At 39.8% G+C, this 22,377-nt stretch overlaps 1 protein-coding gene across 8 annotated transcripts in view; it reads right to left on the bottom strand.

Annotated features, from left to right (window-relative positions):
* NTNG1 (netrin G1) overlaps positions 1 to 17,732 on the bottom strand; it is a 313,954-nt gene extending 296,222 nt beyond the window's left edge. For 5 of the 8 annotated variants that reach the window (XM_027578404.2, XM_027578413.2, XM_027578429.2 and 2 more), the window contains exons 1-2: positions 16,653 to 17,726; positions 9,067 to 9,769 (exon numbers count right to left, since the gene is read on the bottom strand). In XM_027578404.2, the coding sequence (XP_027434205.1) occupies positions 9,067 to 9,312 (246 nt within the window). In that variant the 5' untranslated portion in view covers positions 9,313 to 9,769; positions 16,653 to 17,726. Of the gene's footprint in view, positions 1 to 9,066; positions 9,770 to 12,566; positions 12,665 to 16,326; positions 16,406 to 16,652 lie in introns of those variants that run through there. The other 3 variants (XM_027578380.2, XM_027578390.2, XM_027578398.2) reach the window with 3 other exon arrangements.
* Positions 17,733 to 22,377: the final 4,645 nt, after the last annotated feature.

Below are 22,377 nucleotides of genomic sequence, written 5' to 3'. Positions count from 1 at the left end.
CTGGCTTCTTCCTTAGCTCACATCTTTAATTTTCATGGAACTGATACTATGTGAATCTATCTATTCCCAGAAAGATGAGAAGAAACTTACAACCTGCCAATCTCAGTAAGTTCTTTTCCAATATTATGCGTGTGAAACAACTTTCATCACTTTCCCCTTTTGTAGGAAAAGAAATTCTGAAATTTTGAAAATGGCACATGAAAAACTAGTCTGCCCATTGATCTGGTGAATTAAAACCAAAGCAGATTTCACACCAGCTACTTTATAAAATTAATATGTTTCTGTATGTAACTGTTTCCAAAGGACTTATTGTCAGTGAAAAGGGATGCTTTACTTGGGGTAAATGACAACTTTTCCAAGTTCTTACATTAGGACCAAAAGATATGAGGGGACACTTAGATGAATTTTTCTCAGTCCTGAGATGATGGCTCTCTGCCACCAAAATCCCATTCAAGAATACATAACATTTCCACAATATGAAGGGTGTAGAAAAGTCTCTGAAACAAGACCTGTTCTTCTGGAAGAAAAGATACTCATATTTTAACTTAATCAACTGACAAAAAAATGGTGTCTGTTTAAAAGGCCCAAATTTACATGTTTTTATGTAAATTTTTCAGCAGAAAAATTAGAAAAAAGGCAAAAAGTACAAAAACTGCTACAATTAGGAATAAGAAAATTTAAATGGCCAAGAAACATATCAAAAATCTACCTAGTCAACAAGCAAAAAATACAGCTTTGAAAAATTAAATGTCATTTCACCTTCCAATATCTCCATTTATCAATCAAAATGTTAGAAGTTATTATCTTAGCAGAAAAGGTGGTAGCAATAAGGATAATTTTATCATTATTCTTTTTGGTAAACTACACATTTTCACTTATCTGCTAAGGTCCTATGTTAGAAGAAAACTTAAGAACGTAATTTCCAGTATTGATGAGAATCTCATGCCTACCACATTTTTATAAAATGCTTAAAAATAGAGAATAATAATCAACTTTCTGGAGAAAAATCTGACTCCAGTCAAGAGCCTTAAAGCATAAAAACCAAACAACTTAAATGTCTAGAAACAGAAGATTGGTTAAAGAAATATCCATAGTAGAATACTACATAGCAGTATATCTAGTATATCTTAAACATATAATTTTGAATTAAAAAAGCAAGTTCTACAATGATGAGCATGGTATTTTCCCATTTGTTCAAAGTTTCAAAAACAATCCTATTTATAATCTATGACTCACAACCAATATATAATTTTCAATTCCTTGTTAAAGATGAAAAAGAAATCTAAAGGAACAAAAACATATCAGAGGGCAGAGCACATAGGATGGGTGAGTACTTGTTTGTGAAGCTTTTGTTTTGGTTGTGTATGTGGATAGTATGTGTTTAATGAGTTGTAATATGAAATGTATTTCTCACTGTGGATCAATTTAAAGCAAGTTTTAAAGCCACAAGTACAGTTTACAAGGTGTAATTTGCTCATCTTTAGCTTGTTGCTCCTAAAGAGGTCCCCTGACTTTGTTCTCTACTCTGGCAGAAGCCGTCTTCCTCCTCTCTCTAGAAGCTCTCTAAGAGAACATAAAAGCAAGGCCCATAGAGAGGTGCCTGCCTAAGTCACACATGCTGATTTCAGTCCCCATGAGTGACATATAGAATGCTATTTCGTTCAGTAATGATTCCATCCTTGAGAACACAGAATATAGCCCTACTCTTTAGCATCAGCTAAGTATGATATAATGAGCTTGATAATCTAAAAACATGTGCGTTTAGTATGGGAGGTTTCAAACATGGAGAAGAAAGCTATGTTCAATAAAAAAGATTATACTGATATATGTTCATCACCGCATATAACCAATAGGAAAAAAAAAAGCAAAGAACATCAAGCTGTCAAGGTGAGATAATAAAATAAAATATTGTATATCCACATAATAGGATATTTATAGCTATCAAAATCATATATCCTAAGAATATATAATGATACAAGTAAATGCAAAAACTGTAGTAGTAAATGAAAAAAAGGTGAAAAAATGTATGTGATATGATTCCAATTTTGTAAAACAAAATATATATATTTAGAGAGAGAGAGAGACTTGTAAGAAATATGGCAAAATGATTTCAATGTTGTGTGTTAAGCTCTTCTATTTTTTCCAAATTTTCTATTTGGAAAAATACATTTAAAAGATTCAATTAGAAATGGAATTTGAAAATCCCTCATATAAACTTTCAGTGTTGGAACGCTGAGTAGATTTTGCCTCTCCCATCTCTTGAGAACATCATCATAAGCTGCCCAAGTGCAGTAGCTAAATTTTCTAGTTGTCTCTTAATTTGCAGAGGAAAAAAACAGATTCATGATAAAAGTTCTCAAGAAATAGAAAACATTCTAGAAAATCAAATACTATATTCAATAAATTGATCAATTAATAAATTAAAAACATGTTATTATTATCTGTTGCCTAGGAGGATGGTAAATGCTATGAGGTAGAAAAGCAATATAATGTGTAGTCTCTGTTGAGTCCCAGTATACAGTAGGCTCTCTCCTACATATCATCTCATTTAAAGAGTAGTGATCAAGGGGTGCCTGGGTGGCTCAGTCCATTGAGCACCTGACTCTTGGTTTCAGCTTAGGTCATCTCAGGGTTGTGAGATCCAGCCCAAGTGTTGGGCTCCCTGCTCAGCATGCGGTCGGCTTGGGATTCATTCCCTCTTCTTCTCCCTCCCCCTCTGCTCCACCCCCTGATTTCTCTCTCTCTCTCAAAATAAATAAATAAAATCTTAAAAAAAAAAAGAGTAGTGATCCAGATAAAGAGGCAGGATACAATAAACACATGAAACAAATGTGCATGTGGGTGTATTAATCAATAAAATGTAATAAGTGCTAAATGATGCCATATAGTGCAGTACATAGGCAGGGCTAATACAGATATACAATCAAGAAAATGATATGAGCTGAAATTGGCAGAAAGCGTGTATAGAGAAGCCAACTTCACATAGACCTTGAAGGTTGGGTGGAATTGAGAAAAGTGGAAAGGAGCACAGACTATTCCAAGCAACAGGAATGTCCTCTGCTTGTCCTCGCACAGAAAACACATGAGATGAGGGACTTTCTGTGTGATGACACTAGTCCTCAAAGTCAGAGAAACGAGATACCAGCCTAAGACACGTCCCATGTACAGTCCCAAAGCTAGAAGAGCAAACCCCCCACACAAAGTCTGGAGAATAAGCCTGAGAGACCCCAAAACAATCTGGAAGGGCTATATGGTATTTTTAGGAGATTGCTTCTCACACTTTTCAAGCAATATTCCCCTAGATTGAGAGAAAACAAGACTACTCCTTGGGGGACAGAGGAAGTAATTCAGAGTGATCCACTACAAGGCACTTACTATTTTCTCGTGTTTCACCTTTAAAAATCTCGCATTTGTGGGTTCAGTTAAATGCTTCCCCTAATCTTTGTGCAATATTGGAGCTTCAGGTAGATGAGCCATGCCTATCTTACTCAGCATACTCCACCATCAACTAAGTTAAAAAGACATACATATATACACACATTATATATATATATATATGCACACGTATATAGGTCTAACCCATCAGGTTCTATAATTTTTTGCTCCTCTTCCATTATGCCAGATATAAGGTCATTCTACCATTAACCTGGCCACTAGGCTATCATTTAAACACTGTGCTTGAATCTGCCCCACCCAGTCTTTTTCTATCTTTTTCAGATGCTGTTTAGCTAATTAGGCACTTGACTGCCAGACAGTATTCTCCAAGTGGCCCTTTGATATGCCACAAAATAATGTTTCACCTTTAAATTCTGAGTGCTGGCTTTGCTTCTTTGTTCCCCCATCCCCTGAGTACACACTACTTCATATTCATTTTGCTTAGGACTCTCCTTTACTTCCTTTGGAGGCAGGGAACACATGCTATTTGACTTTGATTCTCACCACCACCTATTGGTTTTGCATTTGCTATATGCTCTGTTCACTTTACTGCATTCAGTAGCCTGGAATAATATTTGTGAAGCATCAGCCCATCAGAGACTGAGGCACTTGTGCACATAGAGAACACTGTCTGAGAACATTTAGTGACATGATGTGGTTTTAAGTTTTGTTAGACCCACAGTAATCTTTCCCAGCTTCCTCCCAAGCACCCCCCACCCCCATATACAGGGCATGCTATGCCAATTAGCTTCAACCCAGGTGCAGTAGTCCTCTGCCAATCAGATAGCTACCCGTAAGTCCCTTGGACGTGCCATAGGGTCCCAATGGGAAGTAATGGGAAATAAAGTTGAATATAACCAGATTTAAAGACCAGGTAGAGTACTTTAGACTTGATGCAACAGATAATAAGGAGCTCTTGTAGGCTCCTCAATAAAGAGATACTTGGTACAGGGATATATAAAAAAGATTGATTTCCATGAAACTTAATTCATTGCAAACGTGAATTAAACTTTTCTAAGAAATAAATCTAAATAATGAACTAAACAATGAAGTGTTAATAATGGAGGAACTGAAAGTTTTTTAAAAAAAATTCCATTCTGGGATAATTAAGGGATAAATCAGTTCAACTGAAAGACATCACTGTTATTAAAACTTCATTCATTTATTGAATTATGTTTCACGTGAACAGAGTATACTTTAAGATTATTTGATTATTATATAAGTCAATGTCATTTCCAGTTTTTGGAAAATTGAAATTAATGCCTTGTCACTGAAAATGGAACTGAGTTTATCAAATTAATTTCTCAAAGGCCACCTGATAGTCACCAGATGGCAACCCGTGCTGATGTCAAATTTGAAATTTAAGTTATAGATAGTCCTGTGACTATGCATTACCACTCACTCATCCCACTGGGTTCCTTTAATATCATGAAATACAAAGGCTTTCTACTACTTTCCTAAATTCCATTTGAACAAAATGAAATATGTTCTATCCACAATGCTTGCAATAATTAAAGTCTTTTTTTTCTTAATAGGAGTCTATCTAGAAATAGCACAATATGGAATGATCGTTAATAGACCTGTTATGGTACTTGAATAAATGCCTATCAAGAGCGCGGGCACCCATTAGTAAATTTCCTAAAGAAAATCCATTTTCATTTCAAATTCTGACATTTTATTTAGAAAAATTACACCCTTTCTTTTAATTATTTCAGTAAACATAATGAGGGTATTGCTAACTACACCTCCGAGTACTTTATTTTCTCCATTTTTTAGTAATATGAGTCTACTTGTAATTAAAGGCACACTGCATTAATGATGCCGGGGGTCTCCAAGGGAAACACTTAATGTCCACCTCATAATATTATGCCAAAATTACATGCACAGAAGACTTTTTAATAATCTTTGTTTCCTAATTTAGTTTTGATTGGCTCTGAAATCCACAGCAGCTCTCGAGGGTTCACATTTCCATAGCCATCAGCACTTCCGCACCATCTATTGTACAAACGCACATGACTTCTCCCGTCTGCAGGCTTCTTTTCAAAGCTTCTGTTTAACTTATCCAGAAAATTAGCTGCAGGCTGGAGATAATTGCAGATAATTTTGCCATTTTTAAGCCACTGGGGTGTTGCATGGAGATATGACAGCGAAGTTTGTCTAAACACAAAGAACAAGTCATAGCTTTGTGTTGTCACTTCGGCTTTACACACAGGTTCTGATCATCCTATTTGCTCTTTATGCAAATTGAAACAAATTGTAGTCACCAGATGATCTGTGTTTTCTGACAAAGCTGTGCTACGGGAAGCTTTTATGTGGCTGGGAGAAGGACATGATCTATACTAACATATTATCCCAGCCTAAAAAAAAAAAAAGGAAAGAAATGGCTAAACCTCTTCTACCTCTCAGATTCTTCCTCCTTAACAGAGATACTTCTTGGGCCATCAACAACTTAAAAGCAATATATTAAATTAAAAAGAAAACATATGGTCTCATACACAATTCATGTGTGTGTGTATGTGTGTGTGTGTGTGTTTCCCCTATTCTATTCCCATGAATAGAAATATCAGTGTGATCCCATAAAATTAACATTCATAAATGCTGGTAGTACTAATACACAACAACTTAAAATTACTAGATATTAAAGAATTATTAAATAGGTCATCCAGGTTAGGAAGCAGAGATCTATTATCAAATGGAATCATGTGGTGCTTTTTCCCTGAAATTTCACAATAAACTATATGCTGCATCCCTGGATGGTCGCTGCCACGTGAGGATGGAGCACGTGCAAAAGGCAGCAACAGTGGTTCTTAATGCATTGCCAATGAACTATGGAAACTTCAGGGTGTTTCTCTCACCAAATGTCCCCTCGGTGCTCAGAATTGTTATACTCATAGATAATAAGGGTGTCACTAACGGAGTAGGTGATTTCTGAAACCATTTTGCAGCAAACATTTACATATAAGGGCTAAGTAGTGATTGTGCTTATGTGGCCGCAACACTGATGTAATGGGCCATAACGACTCTGAACGAGCAGGTATGGATGCGTGTGTCAAGGAGGAAAGAACGAGAAAGTCATAACACAAATGACTTTATGGATTCCCATTAGACCTTGGGCTAAGGAGCACCTACATGGGTCTGATATGACAGCATCCTGAGACAGCTTTACAGCCTTGTGTCAGGAACCCTTACACTAAAGAGTTTTATGGAAAATCCAAAACTACAGAGAAGAAGTGTTGCTGTATTAGGCCATTATTGTTGACTTGGCATATAATATGCATACAAATAGTCCCAAAGTCTGCGTTTAAAGGATGGGTTATTAAAACTGCTATGCCAATCATATGCATATTAAGGAGTCCAAATTAAGCATTGATAGGTAACATCCCACAAATCTTACACTCTCCCTTGGAAAACAATTCTGCCCAGTGACAAGCTTAAATGCACCAAGGCCTCCAAATATCTGCATCAGACTAAGAGGTAGCCTTTCAAAAGGATTTGGGGGTAAACGTATAAAGTATTCATGTTACTATACTTGGGAAAGCTGAAGGATATAATTTTAATTCTTTTTTCTCTTTTGGTCTCTAACATCACATAGCTAGTGAACTGGGAGGGAACTGACTTGTTTAAGGACTTTAGACCACGTCCCCATGAGAGGCGGGCATGAGAAGTTCTGTAATGTGCCCTTTCCCACTCATGATGAGAGGCACGCTGAAGACACCAATTAAACCCTTCCACATGAGGACAGGAGCAGAGCTCAGCTAGCGTTCTCTTGCCAGGGGCTGAGATTGAGAAAGCTGTGCATTTAAAGCACAGGCTGAACACATCACACTGGGCTGATGGGAGTGGAAATGGCACTCTGAAGAAGGAGATCTATTTTACTTAGATCCGTCAATTATTAAACAATTCCAGAAGAGGCATATCGCTACAAGTGTCATGTAAGCCAATAGATAAAGCTAGAGTGTTCTTCATAATATGAAGAGCTGGCCCAGAACTCATTCTCTTGCTGTGAGGAGTGGAAGACTCCAGGACCTATCACCTGCACAGCAATTGCACCCCAGATTTGCAATGAGATTTTAAATTTAAACTTTTATGAGAGATTATCAAACAGCTTCTATAAAGCCAACAAACGTCCCTGCTCTTTTACAGACTTACTATAGTTTTGCTAATGTGTTGGAATAAACTCCTCTTCTGGAAGTTTCTGTTTCCTAAAATGTAGCTTTTTTTTTTTTTTTTGCAAAGCACATACCTGTTTCCCAGAAAGATGGGTCCTCTCTTTGAAATATTTAGTCTTTCAGGGCACTTTAGTCATAGTGACACCTAATAGGCAAGCTCTTTTTCTCACTCTCCACAAAATCAGGTTTAGACCATAATTCAAACCAGTCCCCAAAGGCACTTCTGAAAAATGGCAAGCCGTTAGCTTTTAGGTAAAAACACTCTTTATTGCTCAAAATTGTTTCCTGTTACAAAACCTTTTCCACAGTGCTAGGTCTAAGATGATCTTATGCTAATTTAACTCACTGGGGACTGTGAACAGATGCTACTTTGATTAATAGTTTCACTATGCTGAAAATGCCAGGTCAGGTTCAAGATAATAAAGTCAGGTAAGAATACTATTAAAATCTGCCATATGATTATATCTGTTCTGTGGAGAGAAATGGGATCACAATTCCAGTATCAAATAAAGACCACCTATAATAAAAAAAAAAAAAACGACATAAACCGAATGAACATACTGTCTGAATTCTTTAGCACTTTGATTTACATCATGTTAATCACCAAACTCTTTATTAATACCTTATAGGTAAACTTTCAGCCACGTCCTAAGTGAAAATTCAATGCATCACTCCAATGTTATCTTTTCACCTAGGATTTAACTCTCTACCCAGGAAAAGACTTATGTACACCACAAAAACAAGGAATTCTGTAATTCTGCTTATCAAAGGATGGTATCTGAATTGGTATGCCCAGGTCATTACTTTCCAGCAAATACGTTTCCAACATTCCAACAGTCATATTTAAAACACCCATAGAAAACCGTGACCCTTGAAAATAAGGGCCTGCATGAGTTGACAAATGAGACTTTTCTGGAGGCTTTAGCTCCTGTCTCCTTTGCTTCTCTTCTCACTGTTCTCCTAACCAAGGACTTCCACATCACAGCAATGTCCACACGAGGACAACCATGAACTCTAATCTGGCCTTGAACTACGAAATTCGGGGCTGGCCTTATACAGGTATGTGAAGAAACCTTTGTGTTTTTAAAGTCGGTTTACCAATGGATTTTATCCTTTACCATGATGCATATGACCTAGTCATATTCCCAGATTCCAATCTGAAATTTAACCTTCAGTTGAACTTTTTCTTTTATAATTTATATATAGTACACCTGTCTCAGTGGAAGCTTTGGTTTGTAGGAAGGCAGAAGGTACATTCCAGTGCATCGATCACACTGTGACTTGTAATTCCAGGTCCTGCAAGCCAGCCTCCATTGTGAAGGAAGCGAACCTGTCACGCAGATCTGCCACGCACAGATTCAGCTCATTGCATGAGTCGAGTCTTTACCCTTACCACATTTGTACACATATATGACACACTCCCACTTAATATGAAATAGACTATTCAAAAGGGTTGCCTCACCATTGCACAGAATGTCTCAGGAGGGTCTCCACAGGTAATGTCCGGAGGATCCAGTTTTACTTTGAGATACTTGGTCATGTCCGTGGATTCCGGCTGACAGGCCATGTAATCCCAAACTTTCCCTTCTTCTGTGTAAATCTGAGTCTTACATACGTCATAATGTCCCCATACCAAAGGGTAGGGTTGCATCACTGAGGACACTGTAACCCAAAGGGCATGAATTGACAGGAATCTTGACAAATACATCTCTAAATTCTTGGCAATCCTCGCAGTAATAAAGCAGGGTTTGGTTATCTGTGAGCTATGTCTATTTTACATATACATATATGTCTATAGATTCCAAATTTAAAGTGAAGGGTCGATATTGTGCGTGTTCAGGTATATTGAGGACTTTGGTGGAAGCCTAACATACTTGCGCATTAGGCGTTGACAATAACTTGCAGCTTTTTCGTTGTCCTAGAACATATCTATTAGACTCGGGTCTGGTTTGGTTTTTGTAAAAGATGTCCAGTGGCAGAGAATGATTTAGCAAAGTGATGGCTCTCCTGTTGTACATCCAATAACCCTGGGTGATCCTCAGTGCTCACTGCTCACAAAGGATGCTCAGACACACTAGGGTATCAGTATCTGAAGCAAAAGGATGAGTGTCTATAGCCGGGTGTCTGTTTCTCATCAATCATTCTTTCCTTCTGGCACCAACACCCTTTAAGAAACAATGAGAGTAAGAGTTATTGCCCCAGAATCAATGCATTACAAACCGTATGATATGTTGACATTTGGGAGGTTTGATGCAATATAAAGCAAATTGGTGTAATATGGATAACCTTTACTCCACTGCTTTGCTAGAATGAGCAAACCACAGAAATCATTCACATTGGGGAGAATTTTGATATGAAGGATTTAACTCTTCCATAACAAAGACAGATGTGCATGTCCCAGGTGAGTTACAGGTTCTCGCTTCAAAAATTATATTGCCATCTTGACAAAACTGAGAGCAAGCAGCTAGATTTAAACATTTCTCATGGATTGCAGGGCTAGAAAATCTTCCAGGAGAACAATGGGGGAAATGAATGCTTTTATAACAATGACAAAAAAGTGACAACTACCTCTATGCCTTTTGTCTATTGGCAAAGAGACCCTAAAAATCCCTAAATTCCTTGTACATTTCTTAGCTTTTGTTAGCTGGAGTGAAAACCAGCATTGTTGGCACAAGTCTGTCCCTTTGGATTTGCTCATTATATTGGAAGAATTTAGCCTCTTTTGTTTAGTTGCATTTAGTGATAAAGATAACTTGGCTCTTCTGAAAAAAAAAATACTCAGAAATAAAACGAAAGGAGCAAATTTTCTTTTCACAAGACTCTTCTATTTTCTTACATCTTTTTATAGCCATTACATCTGCATTTGCACTTACTTTCTGTAACAGAAGAAGAGAATTTGTCCCAAAGGCGAATATTATACGCTGCTTTAAAACTAAAAGCTCTGTAGTAAAATGCACAATTTAAAATGCACACATAAAAATAGCTGAGGGTGAGTTAACAGGCCATGAAGCAGAATAATATGGCACTAATTCTAAGAGAAAATAAAAATTACTGTTTAACAGTTCTTTGGGTTAACTGATAGTGCAGCCCCCACAAATACAGATACTAGTCATTGGTGAGGTGAACTGGCAACTTTTCTCTTTAGAAACCACTGTCCAAGTCTAACCAAACAATAATATTTGGAATCCAGCTGTAAAAAAGAGGTATCTGTGTAATTAGTTGGTTCATATTGTCAGAGTCCCAGTAACTGTTTTTTAAACAACTGAAAAAGGCCAAAAACCCTGCAGTTTAGAAACTACCATCATAGACCCTTTAATTCACATTAGGCAGTTTAAATAGGGAAGTTTGCTATCTTCAAACAATATTATAAAAGGAATTCAATATATTTAAATCTTAAAATGAACTCAGCCACAGAGACTATGAAATGCCAACGGATGGTTGAATAGTGTTTCCATAGCAAAGTAATTTATAATAATTGCTTTATGGATGCAAGTGCAATTTTCATTATATTCAATTCATAAAATGTTATCATACAGCTCCAATTTGTGATATTTTCTATTAGGAAAAGTGTTGAATATTTGAGTTCTTATGAAGCAATAATTAGCAGTTTGTCTAAACATGTATAAACTGCAGATTTGAATCTGCATCCTCCTTATAACATATAGATGTGCTGGGCACATTTTGATATCTTAAGCTAAAAGGAAAGAAATCACAGGGAAGCATGTGTTGTGGCTACTACATCCTTAATAATCTGTAAAGGTGTTAAAATAATACAAATGCACATTTTCTAGATGCATTTTTCAACTGTGTTTACTACTTCATTATAACAAGAACAAACACTTTCATGGAGTGTGGGGGAGCTGGGCATGACAACAGAAGAAGTGTTAAATCTATTAGACTAGAAATAATTAACTTCAATTCTTAGGTTCAAATACATAGCAACTTCTTTATCAAGGACAATATAATCTTGAAGACCAGGGATGAACTGCTCTGAGTTTGAATTGAGTGAAAATTAGGAGTTAATTCTAATACTGTTTTTAAAATGTGACCCTAAGTATATATTTGAATGCTCCCAGAGATTAACCTTCACTTTTTTTTGACCAGTAAATGTTATCCCCTAATCTGTTTATTCTTCATAACTCTGTCTTTATCCACATTTTGCCTGACTGCAACCACAGAATAAAGGATGGCCACCAGATAGATGTACGTGGAAAAATTTGGACACTAAGGAAATGTAGGTGAACCTGTTACTAGTTCTTGACACAACAGTAATCCCAATATAATGAATTCTCATTAAAGCATAGCAGAATTATAATAATGGTCGTTACACAGAATTATGGACTACACCATTGATCGAATTTAGAGAACTGACAAGGAAAAATGCAGAGGAGTACAAGATATTTGAATATTAGGCAGTTGCAGGACTGTGCGACAGACATTCTTGACAAGAAGCAGGCAATTATAGCTTAAATTTCTGGCACATAACCAGTTGTGATTAATAGTTTTCCATTACATTACAGACATATTATTAATGTATTAAAAATGTCAAACTTTGGCAAGCACTAATATGGCATGCCTCAGTTAGTCTGCAGAATTTACATTTAATGAGCTCCCATTGACACAGAAAAAGATATTGACCACGGCATATTACAGATCAGGAGCAGAGGGTCACTAAGCTGTTCTTTAACATAATTGCTTAATTTCAATCTAATTCTTATATTTATAGCGTGTATTCTAGAATGTATTCTTCATGTCGGGCCTCCTCACTTTTTTTCAGTGCCACTTACACTTCAAAGAAAATCCTCTTAATTTAAAATTAAGAAGAAATTAAATTAATGAATTTCCATGACACAGTGGAAAACAGTCCTCTGTCAAAATCGGGACTTTGCTATTAAAGTATAATTATGGAGTTTTCAAGGAAAATAAAATGATATGAAAATAGAATATTATTTACCCTCTCACCTCTATTGCTTAATGGTACCGGTTCCAATCGGGCTATGCTTTCAACTGGGTTAAAATCATCAATAGCTTCTTAAAAGCTAGGTCATCACAGCAAGTAGCTAGGCAAAAGAATGATGAGAAGGGCGGTCAATGACAAATTTGGGATTTAGTATACTAAACCAACCCCTTCTGGCCCATAACTGAACTAACTGCCAAGTAATGGGGGCTTTGACTTTGTTTCAGGTGTCCATATCACCTAAATGTGAGCTACTTCCGAGGAGCTCTGGGCAGCCCCAGTTCCAGTTCTTTGCTCTGCAAACCTTGGGAACACACTGTTTTCAAATAATGCCATCATCTCTACCTATGCACTAAAGTGCTGAGAAATCCTCTTTGATAAAAATACCCATTAATATGCTATGAGAACTCCATAGACTCTCACTGGTATATAAATTTGCAGAGACAGTGTGAAAATATAAAATTATGTCATGTCCTCAAGTTGATAGATGTTATTGATCTGGACTAAAGGGTCTGTAACATGGCTTTGCATCCACAGGACATCGTTTTCCAGGATTCCGGAGCTAATTCCCTTCCACCTGGGAATAACTTTGGAGAAGGTATTTCACGGGCCCTTTCTCTCATCAGAAAAGAAGCCTCCCAAAATAGTACATGGGAGTAATAATGGTCAAAATTATAGACAATTACATTCTTTAAAAAAATGCCAACTTCATCAACTGAGAGGAAAATATTGACAGTAAATCTGTTAATTCTAGCTCATTGGTTTTATTATATAATCTCACTAGGAGGTGGGGGTGCTAGTAGTAGGCTATTTATTCCATAAATACTTAGCTCTTCAGGGGCACCTGAAATAGATAGCTATTGACTCATTCCTCATAGACATTAAGAATTTTAGAAATATGCATGTTTCTGAATGGGAAGGAACAAAAAGAACACTGACCATAATTACATTTCATTGAGCGAAAATTATAAAGAGATAAAGATATCCCCAAATTCAATAACCTACCAAAAGTAGCAGATTCCAACACTGTCGTAATGAGAGTGACTAGATGAGATATTTAAGATATACTGAATGCTCTTTGCATTTATTTATTGTTGTGAAGAAAGCATTTTCTAGTCATCTTAAATGAGAAACATTTGCTTCTACCCTTTTGTTAACTGTCTCTCAAAATATAAGGAATTTAACATGTACTGAAACATCATTGGCATATTTTACTCATCCTTGATTGGGTATTATGAGCGACTGCCTATCATGAGATTCTTAATAAAACCAAATAGGACACCTTCGTATTTGAAAGATCTCGGTTTTCACCAAGAGAAGAATGATTAGAGAAATCAGATAGCATACACTTGGCAGGATGTTTGGGGATGGGATAATACATAAAATTATTTCAGAATCAGTTAAGGCTAGAAGAAATCTGGTATTTCATTACCATAGAACAACAAATCTTTCCTTCTTGTGTAGGGAAGTTCAGACATCCAAGGTTTCAAACACACATTTAAGAAAATCTACACCCACCTGAAGTTTTGAAACAAAACTCTGGATTCTGAAGATAAAATTCTTTTTTAAAGTATGCTACATCTCTTACTGACGTATAATATGATACACACACACACACACACCTTTTTCTGTTAACATAATAACTGACTTTCTGAGTTGCATGAAATTTTATTTCTTTCCAAGCGACTTGATGATCTTGTAACTCTAAAACTCTCCAAATCTTTACAACACTTAGAAAACATATCAACTAAAGGTGTAATCATTTAAATTTTTTGACATATCACCTGTGTGGTTGTTTTTTTTTTTTTTTCGGAATAGTAATGGAAGCAGACAAGTAGTTGTGCCAATTGCAATTATACAAAAGGAAACTGCAGAATACTTTAGCATCGTCCTAAAAAAGGTAACCTGAATCACTTTAACACACATGCCCTGTGAAAGCTGACAAAACAAAAATCTCAACAGAAAAAAAAAGCTTTGTGTGCAAATAACATAAACTGCTGTCTTACAAAATTTTAAGATGATCTCTCTTAAATTTCATAATAGGAAGTATAACCACATTAATAGATACATATGGAATTCTGAATGCTCTCATGTTGATCTTTCGTGGTGAAACAGATGTCATTTCATGGCATCCAGAAGAGAAAAGGAAATATATCCCTTACATATGTAAGCCGGAACAACATTAAGTGCAAAGCACTTGATGCATTTTTTTCTTTGTATCCTGATCCACATGCAAATACTCAAATTTTGTCTTAATGAAAAACTGGAAGTTGCTTATCTCCCAAAAGAATCTTGGACAGTTATTGAGCTGCCGTTCCTTTGCCAACGAGAAAGGGGGGTGGGTGCGTGGGTAAAACATTCAAAGTGACACAAAATACTGAAACCTGAGGTTGCTAATTCCCCACAGGTTAGAGATGCTCTCAAGGGCTAGACAAATCACCAAAACCTTGCCCCTTCTCTAAAAAGAGAATTTCTGGGAAACTTTTTCTAACAAGCTTAACCATTAAGTAAATTTGAATAAAGGATTTTGTTGGAGGATTTTTCTGGTTAATTTCCCCCCATTTCTGTAAGACAACTTTTAGTATTTTCAGTCATAAAACAGGGCCTTATTTCTCGAGCAAATCTACTGCCAGTTACACCATATGTTTAGTGGAATTCTGAATCTTACTCAGAATTTTCCATTCCAAAGATTGACAAACTGTTATGATAACGAGTGGCTCCATGACCATTCCGAGTACAGAGAAGAATGGAAGAGGAGTCGGGTTAACAAAAGCTTCTGCTCTCTGGAAATCTATACCTGATGCGATGATAGGAACGCAACCTCCGACTTTTCCAAATAAAGTTGCTTTAAAATCCCCGCTAGGAATTTTCCCGCAAGCCCTGCAAGATGACAACCTCCTAAGTGGATGCGGTGGGGGTGGAGGTCCCCGGGTAAGGTTACTAGAATAAACAGCAGAGGGCGCAGTTTCTTTTTTTATCTAACTTTTCCCCGGTATGAATCACTTAATTGGCTATTTTGGGCCCAATAATATTCGGGATTATTTGCATTATATATAGATATCCACAGATCCATAGAGGACAGGAATTCAATGTCCCTAGCCGAATCCCGCAACCGATTAAAGCAATGCCAGTAAAGAACCCGAGAAAATATTCCCAACAGCATTCCTACACCAAGTCTGGTCCTCTTTCAATTCTGCCTTCTCCCCAGCTGCACATCATGGGATAGTAATGCTTTAATCTCCCACCAATAACGGAGATTAAAAGAAGGGGACTTCAAAAGCTCTCAGTGTGGCCACCAGCTCCACAGGGCGTGCAAGAGGGCAAGTCTTCTCCCCAAAGCAAAGACAATTGGCAAAAGGAAAAAAAGAACCCTCCAGTGCGTGGTGTGTGGCCAGGTGTGTGTGTGAGAGGGGGAGCGCGCCGGGTGTCTGTCAGTCCGTCCACCGAGGCACCGACCCAGCGCCCAGGCTCCCGATGCAACACACACACGCACACACACACACACGCAACCCGCTCGGGGCACACACCCAGGAAGACTCGTGTGTGGGTGTGAGAGTGTGCGGGTTGTGTGCGCGCCGCGGCTCCGCGCGCTGCCTCCTCAAGGCGCTTCACAAAGTTCCTCGCCCACCCGGAGCCTCCCTCCCGCCTGTGGATCGCAGGGGGGGGGAGGGGGCGGAGGCAGGCACGGAGGGAGGGAGCCCCGGGGAGAGGGGCAAAGACGAGACGCGCGGGTCGCCGGAGGAGGGGGACGCCGGCTGCACTTACCGTGTGGCGCGTTTGCCCTTGCGCCGGCCGGGAGCCGACCGACGGCGCGGGGCGGCGGCCCTGCCCAGCCGGGTGCGCTTCGGGCGGCGGCCGCAGCAGCGGAGCCCGCGAGTGGCGCACGGGCGGGCGGCGGCAGCTCCCGCCGAGCGTCCTCCGGGGCGCGGGAGGAGCGGGAGGGGTGGGGTGTGGACCCGAGCGGCCGCCGCCGCCGCCGCCGCCGCCGCCGCCGCCGCCCCGGGGTCCCGCTCGCGCCCGGCGCGCGGTGGGAGAGGACTCTGAGGACCCGGAGCCCCGCGCTGGCCCGCCACTCCCCGCCGCTTAATTACCTTCGTCGCGGGCCCCTGAGGGGGAGCCTTCCTGCGCGTCGCCCCCTCTCGGAGCCCTCGCCGAGAGGGGGAATTCCTTCCCGTTGACGTCCTCTTCCGAAATGCAAAAGATCAGTGACTTTGACAGGTAGATGAGGGGGAGGGAACAGGGGTGGGCGGAGAGGAAGAGAGGATGAGAAAGGTGCCTCTCCCTCCAAAAATATAGTGATATTAATAATGAAATCGCAGCCTTCGGGAGGTCTTGCCAGCCCAGTCCCCCGCTTGCCGGCTCTCCTCCGCGCCTCCTCGCGCCACTGCCTCTGCCACTTCTCGCTTTAAACTTTTGCTGGGGATTTTTTTTTCTATTTCTATTTTTTTTCCCTCTATCTCTCTGCTTTTATTTATTTATTTTTTTTAAGCTGCAGGACGATTTCCTGATTCCCGGGGATCAGAACCAGCGGCCGGGCGGTTCTACCTCGCTTGGCACAGCTTTCATTTTATTTCAGATGAAGACGTTGAGCTTAGTCAGAAGGGACATAAATCAGGACAATTAGCATTGGCGCCAAGAAGATCCTCTAGTAACAATTTCACCCGGGCTTCCTTCTCGCATTCCTCCACTCAAGTCAGAAATGTCACTGCACATAGCGTTGATGGCTGTGAGACGCGACGCACCCAAAGTCCATTTGATGAAATATACATGGCCCACGACGCTTCTGAATTGCGGTTCCCGGGCTCCCCGCCCCCGCCCGCGGCGCCTGGCCGGACCGGCTCCGAGCCCGCAGCGAGATCTCGGCAAACTTAGGGGCGCGTGCAAATTAAAGAGTGAGCGCGAGGGCCGGAGGAGGGAGAGAGAAAGAAGCGAGCCCGGGGAAGCCGCAGCCCTCAGAGGGGTGGCATGAAGGTTTCACTTAAAAGCAGATCTTCTGCAACTGCCAGCAAGTGGAAGGATTGCAAACCTTACACTACCTCGAGACCTGGGCGCTCCGAGCGGTCCTAACTCCGTCCCGCTCGCTGCCGCTGCCGCTGCTCCGGCCGCCGGTGCCGCCGCTGCACGACCTCCCTGCGCTGAGGTTCTGCGACTACCTTTCACCTCTCCACCCCCAGCTCGCCCGCGGAAGCGCCGTTTCCAGTAACTCTTCACGTACCATCCACTCGTCCCCCGCCCGTCCCATCCCTCACTCCTCGTTCTCCTCCCCCAAACCGTGCCTAAGCACACCCCTCACCCCTAGCAGTGATCCTGACTGTGTTTTTCAACCAAAAATTCCCCGCCCTTGCCAGCGGCCCCTAGGGCGCAAGCCTTGAACCTGCTCATTTAGAAATCCATTCTCCTGTGCAAAGTTGAAGTTCAAAAGAGAGCCGTGCATGTCGCGTCTCCTTGCTTTTCCCAAGAAAAAACCCCACAAATACCCCGGCCCCCAAGACTTCATGCCCCACCAGTTGGGGGGGGGGGCTCAAACTTACCTGAAATCCCTCTTAGCTACATAGTAACGTCAAAAAAGAAAAAAAGAAAAAATCCAGACTTAGATAGGGAAAGACTTTAATTAGAAAGACTATTGCAATACAGAGAGAGCTCTGATCTCAGAAATCTGTGAGCATTTCAAGCCAAACAAAAAAGCTTTTGTATGGTAAGGGGAATACGCAGTAAGGGAAAGTTGGGCAGATGAGAGGAAGTACACGGAAGGCATGGCTGACCTGCGGGGTTTGACAAGAAACGCGTCTCTGTGGTCCCCGGATTTGGGGAATAAGCTGACAAGGAAACATGTTCTGCATTTTAGTGCTTGCTCAGATTTTTCAGGCAAGCTAACATTCAGGGTTGGCTGGGGAGGAGAGACGCCTGACTCAAGTTTAGTCAAGGCAAAGCAGAGGGTAAAAAATGGGCAGTTGTGAACACTTAGTCACCAACTACACACCCCACAATGAAGGTACAGAGTAAGAGCAAGGGGTCACTTTTCTGCAATGGCTGGGAATGGGAGGTGGTGTCAGAAGGGTGTTTGGGGGAGAAGGTTGTTGAACAGAGCCTATAACCAGACCCTCTTTGGCTCCCAAGCAGCCAGGAAGGAGGCAGGGATTCCAGGCATCCAGCCCCTAGACCCCCCAACACAGAGAGAGGCGCCAGTGAATCCTCCTTCCCTTGACTTTCTCCAGTGCAGGAATTTGTGATTTCCTTGCTTTTCTCCCTCCCTCACCGCCCCCCCAACCCCCCCCCCCACCCCGTAGCCTAACAGTTACCTAAAGGGTGAAACTCTCTCAAGTCATGCTTAGACAGTGTTCATGTGTCTATGCTCCTCCAGGGTCGAAATATACTGATTGTATGGAGCTGCCACTCACCTTCCCTCACAGGCTCCCAGAGCCTAGAACCTACAGGGGAGGCAGTAGGGCTTAAGAAAAAACACCCAGGGTGGTCCTCTCACTGCTCTTTGGCACCCCTCCCCCTTTCTGAACACTGAATACAAAGGGCTCTCAACCTTACCTCTTCCTCTTGTTCTTTTTGGCTTAAGCCAAGAAAACCCCTTCTGAGTTTTCATTCTAAGTTTTGTCTGATCTTTTTAGGTCCTTTTCTGGGAAAAAATAGAGAAAAGCCATCTATGCAGAGATTGAGAAATTCCCTCCTGGGATATATCAAGATCTTTGTGATATTGGCTCACTCCCTGGAGAAATGTTCCCTTCCAGCTAGCTATCAAAGTCTTGAAACTAACCTCCTTCCCATCTTCGTTTACTAAGACCCTCCCTCACTGCCATTGCCAGGGCTCCTTTGACTATGAGACAGACACCAGTCCCAAACAATCTGATAGGTGAAGGGAGACCATTTTCAGTTAAGTAGCTTCTCCCACTCTAGGAGTGAGAGAGTCTTCCAGAGGTGAGTTGTTTTTGTTGTTTTTTTTCTCTCCCAAACATTTGTTCTGATCCTTTCAAAGACTCAGTAAATCACCAATAAACACGTGGATCTAAACTTTGGCCAGGAAATCGGAATCACTAGAGGAGACTTTTCAACATTAAAATTCCTTCCTCTCCAGATCATGATCCCTCCTCCAGTGGGGCTGGGGTGGGAAGAACCTTATCTCCAAAAAAAGCGCTTTGGGTGCATCTGATATACTCCCTCAAACAGAGAAGCCCTAAATGTATATATTAAACCCGATTTCCTGAATATATCTTTGCACATTTGTTTATATAATACATAGCAATCAGAAATTTACTTTAGATATTTTCTTGGCATCAGAGAAAGTAAGTTAGGGCATGCTTACCTTTCCTATCATCCTTTGCCTTCTCCACCTATATATATATATATATATATATATATATATATATATATATATATATATATATATTTACCTTTCTTTGGGAAGAACGATTTTTTCTGTTTTTATTTAACCTTTCAACTTTACTTTTTTCTCTCTCTCCTTTTAGAAAAGAATTGTTTGATCTTTCCGTTCTCCAGCTTTAAATCTCTGGCAGGTTTCCACACATTCCTCATTCTTCCTCAACTCAGATTTTTCATTTATTTGTAATCCTGTTAGGTCTCTAACAATTGTTCATTTTCCTAGGTTATTAGCTGCTTAAAAACCTTCTTTTTAGCAATTTGGCAAGGCTGCTCAAATCCTTGTAATGTCAGTATGCTAAACCCATAGTGGTGGCATATTTGCAATATATCTGGTCCAACAAAATATGTGTCTTCTTAGAAATACTGTGAAGTATTTAACATAAAGTAGCTATAAGGTCAGTGTTGATTGCAGGTGTGAATAATTTTTGCCCATTTCCAGGGTTCAGTTACAGCCTCTTTGGTAGCAAGAACTAACTCCCATTATATTCAATTAAGACTTCCATGTCTGAAATATCCAAATCAGGGACAAGTTCTGTTTGGCCAATTGTATACTACATGATAGATGCTTTTTATAACTGCTGCTTGTGTCCCAGTAGAAACATCCTTCCTAGCAGTTGTAAAACCTTTAGCTCTTTCTTGCCTCTACTCTGTGCTCGGGGACATGTTTTATTACAGAGCCATTAGCAGTACAGTTTTGACAGGTTTTGAAGTTCCTTACCTAACAGGATTTTTTTAATGCTTAAATATTTTGACATTTAAACCTCTCACAAGCCCTAACCATCTGGTATGGGCTCTATCGCTAGACTATATTGGCATTTTCCTGCTGTTGTAGGTGTTCCAAGCACACTTATCTTCAAACTTTAAATTTACAAGCCCAGAGTATCCAGTATCAGGTATGCCCAACGTAGATATATAGGCAATCTAATTTGTTTTTCTGAGGACTGATGGTAGACCAAAGGACGTATTGTTTAATAGAAGAAAATGCACATGTTTACTGTGCTACTGGTTCTAGAATGTGAAGAATAGCAGATGGTATAAGCTATTGATAGTTAATGACTGATGCAGGGAACATGACCTTTGTCATCCATGTGCTTTCTAATATACAGCACTGTGTAAAATAGTTTGGAAATAATAAAACAAACTGCTTGGTTAAAATAACATAAAAAAATTTAACAAAATGTAGATTTTGGTAGTTTTTTAGGAGAAAGCATTCTAACCTAAACGATGACCTTTTTAGTCAGATATTTTCTGTCTTTTTTTCTATTCCAACTTCATGGTGCTTGGAGAGTTTAAGGGAGAATAGTTTTCTTATTTTTGTTTACTTTATCCCACCATAAGAAATCAACAGAAATCACTTCTTAATTTTTATGCTTTCAGAGCATGTGACATTAGATGTTTTTATCCAACCAGTAACATTTGTCAAAATCATGACCCTGAGCTTTTTTAAAAAAACTATTTCAATATTTTTGAGACTCAGAACACATAGTCAATATTTGCTTAACAGTTTGTCTTTTTTCTGAGGCTACACAAAGAGGCACCCCACTAGGAGGTTTGGATAATGCTAAGGTCTGAACAACCTCAGTGTCTACAAATTTATATTTTGTTGTGCTTAGTTTGTCTAAGATCATAAACTTATTTCTTGAAAAAAGGAAATCTTGCAGTTAATCTCGTGTTTTGGCTGGAAAAATTTATCTCCAAAATCAACAGCTGTGTAGATTTCTTCAAATGTAATTTTCATATTTTCAATCATTCTTCAACAACAAAATCAGCATCCTTTTCCAGTTGAGAAGGGAAATACATGGAGGAAGATTGAGTAACACCCTTTGCCTAATTTAGAGATATTTCCCTCATTTTCATCCCAATGGTTCTTCTCTCCAATTCAGTAAGTATTGATGGAACCCCCACTGCCTGCCAGGAACTGTATTAGGTGCTGGAGGGAATGCAAAGCTCTCCAGTCAGAGTGTACACTATCATGTTGGGAAAAGAGAGTTGGGCTAACTGTAATGTACATTTTTAATGTTATCTTAGAGAGTGTTTAAGGGAAATGCAATGGTCAAGTCTGGAGACTTTTTTTGTACCCAAGATGGGACAAAGATGCACACAACTCAGCTGATGGCTTTAGCGATCTCTATCAGGCCATTGGCCCAAATATATAATAGAGTGTCAACTCTGTGCTTTAGTAGCCTCTACAAGAGGTTCTTGCACTATCATATCAATGTGGGGTAGAATGCAATAACGGCTGAGCCAAAATTCTGTGAGCCACCGCAGTGAAAATATCCATGATGAAAGAAATTCCAAGAATAGAAAAATAGTAGAGACAGAAGAGAAATCTAAGATCCCAGGGTACCATTGGTTTGAGTTATACTCTATTCAGATGTTTCTCCCTGCTTTTCTTGACTCTCTGTTTCTGGGTTTAGTTTGAGATTT

The sequence above is a fragment of the Zalophus californianus genome, chromosome 4 (assembly GCF_009762305.2).
Source record: "Zalophus californianus isolate mZalCal1 chromosome 4, mZalCal1.pri.v2, whole genome shotgun sequence".
Lineage (NCBI taxonomy): Eukaryota > Metazoa > Chordata > Mammalia > Carnivora > Otariidae > Zalophus > Zalophus californianus.
Note: the sequence above shows the minus strand (reverse complement) of the source record. Positions and strands in the feature narration are given on the sequence as shown.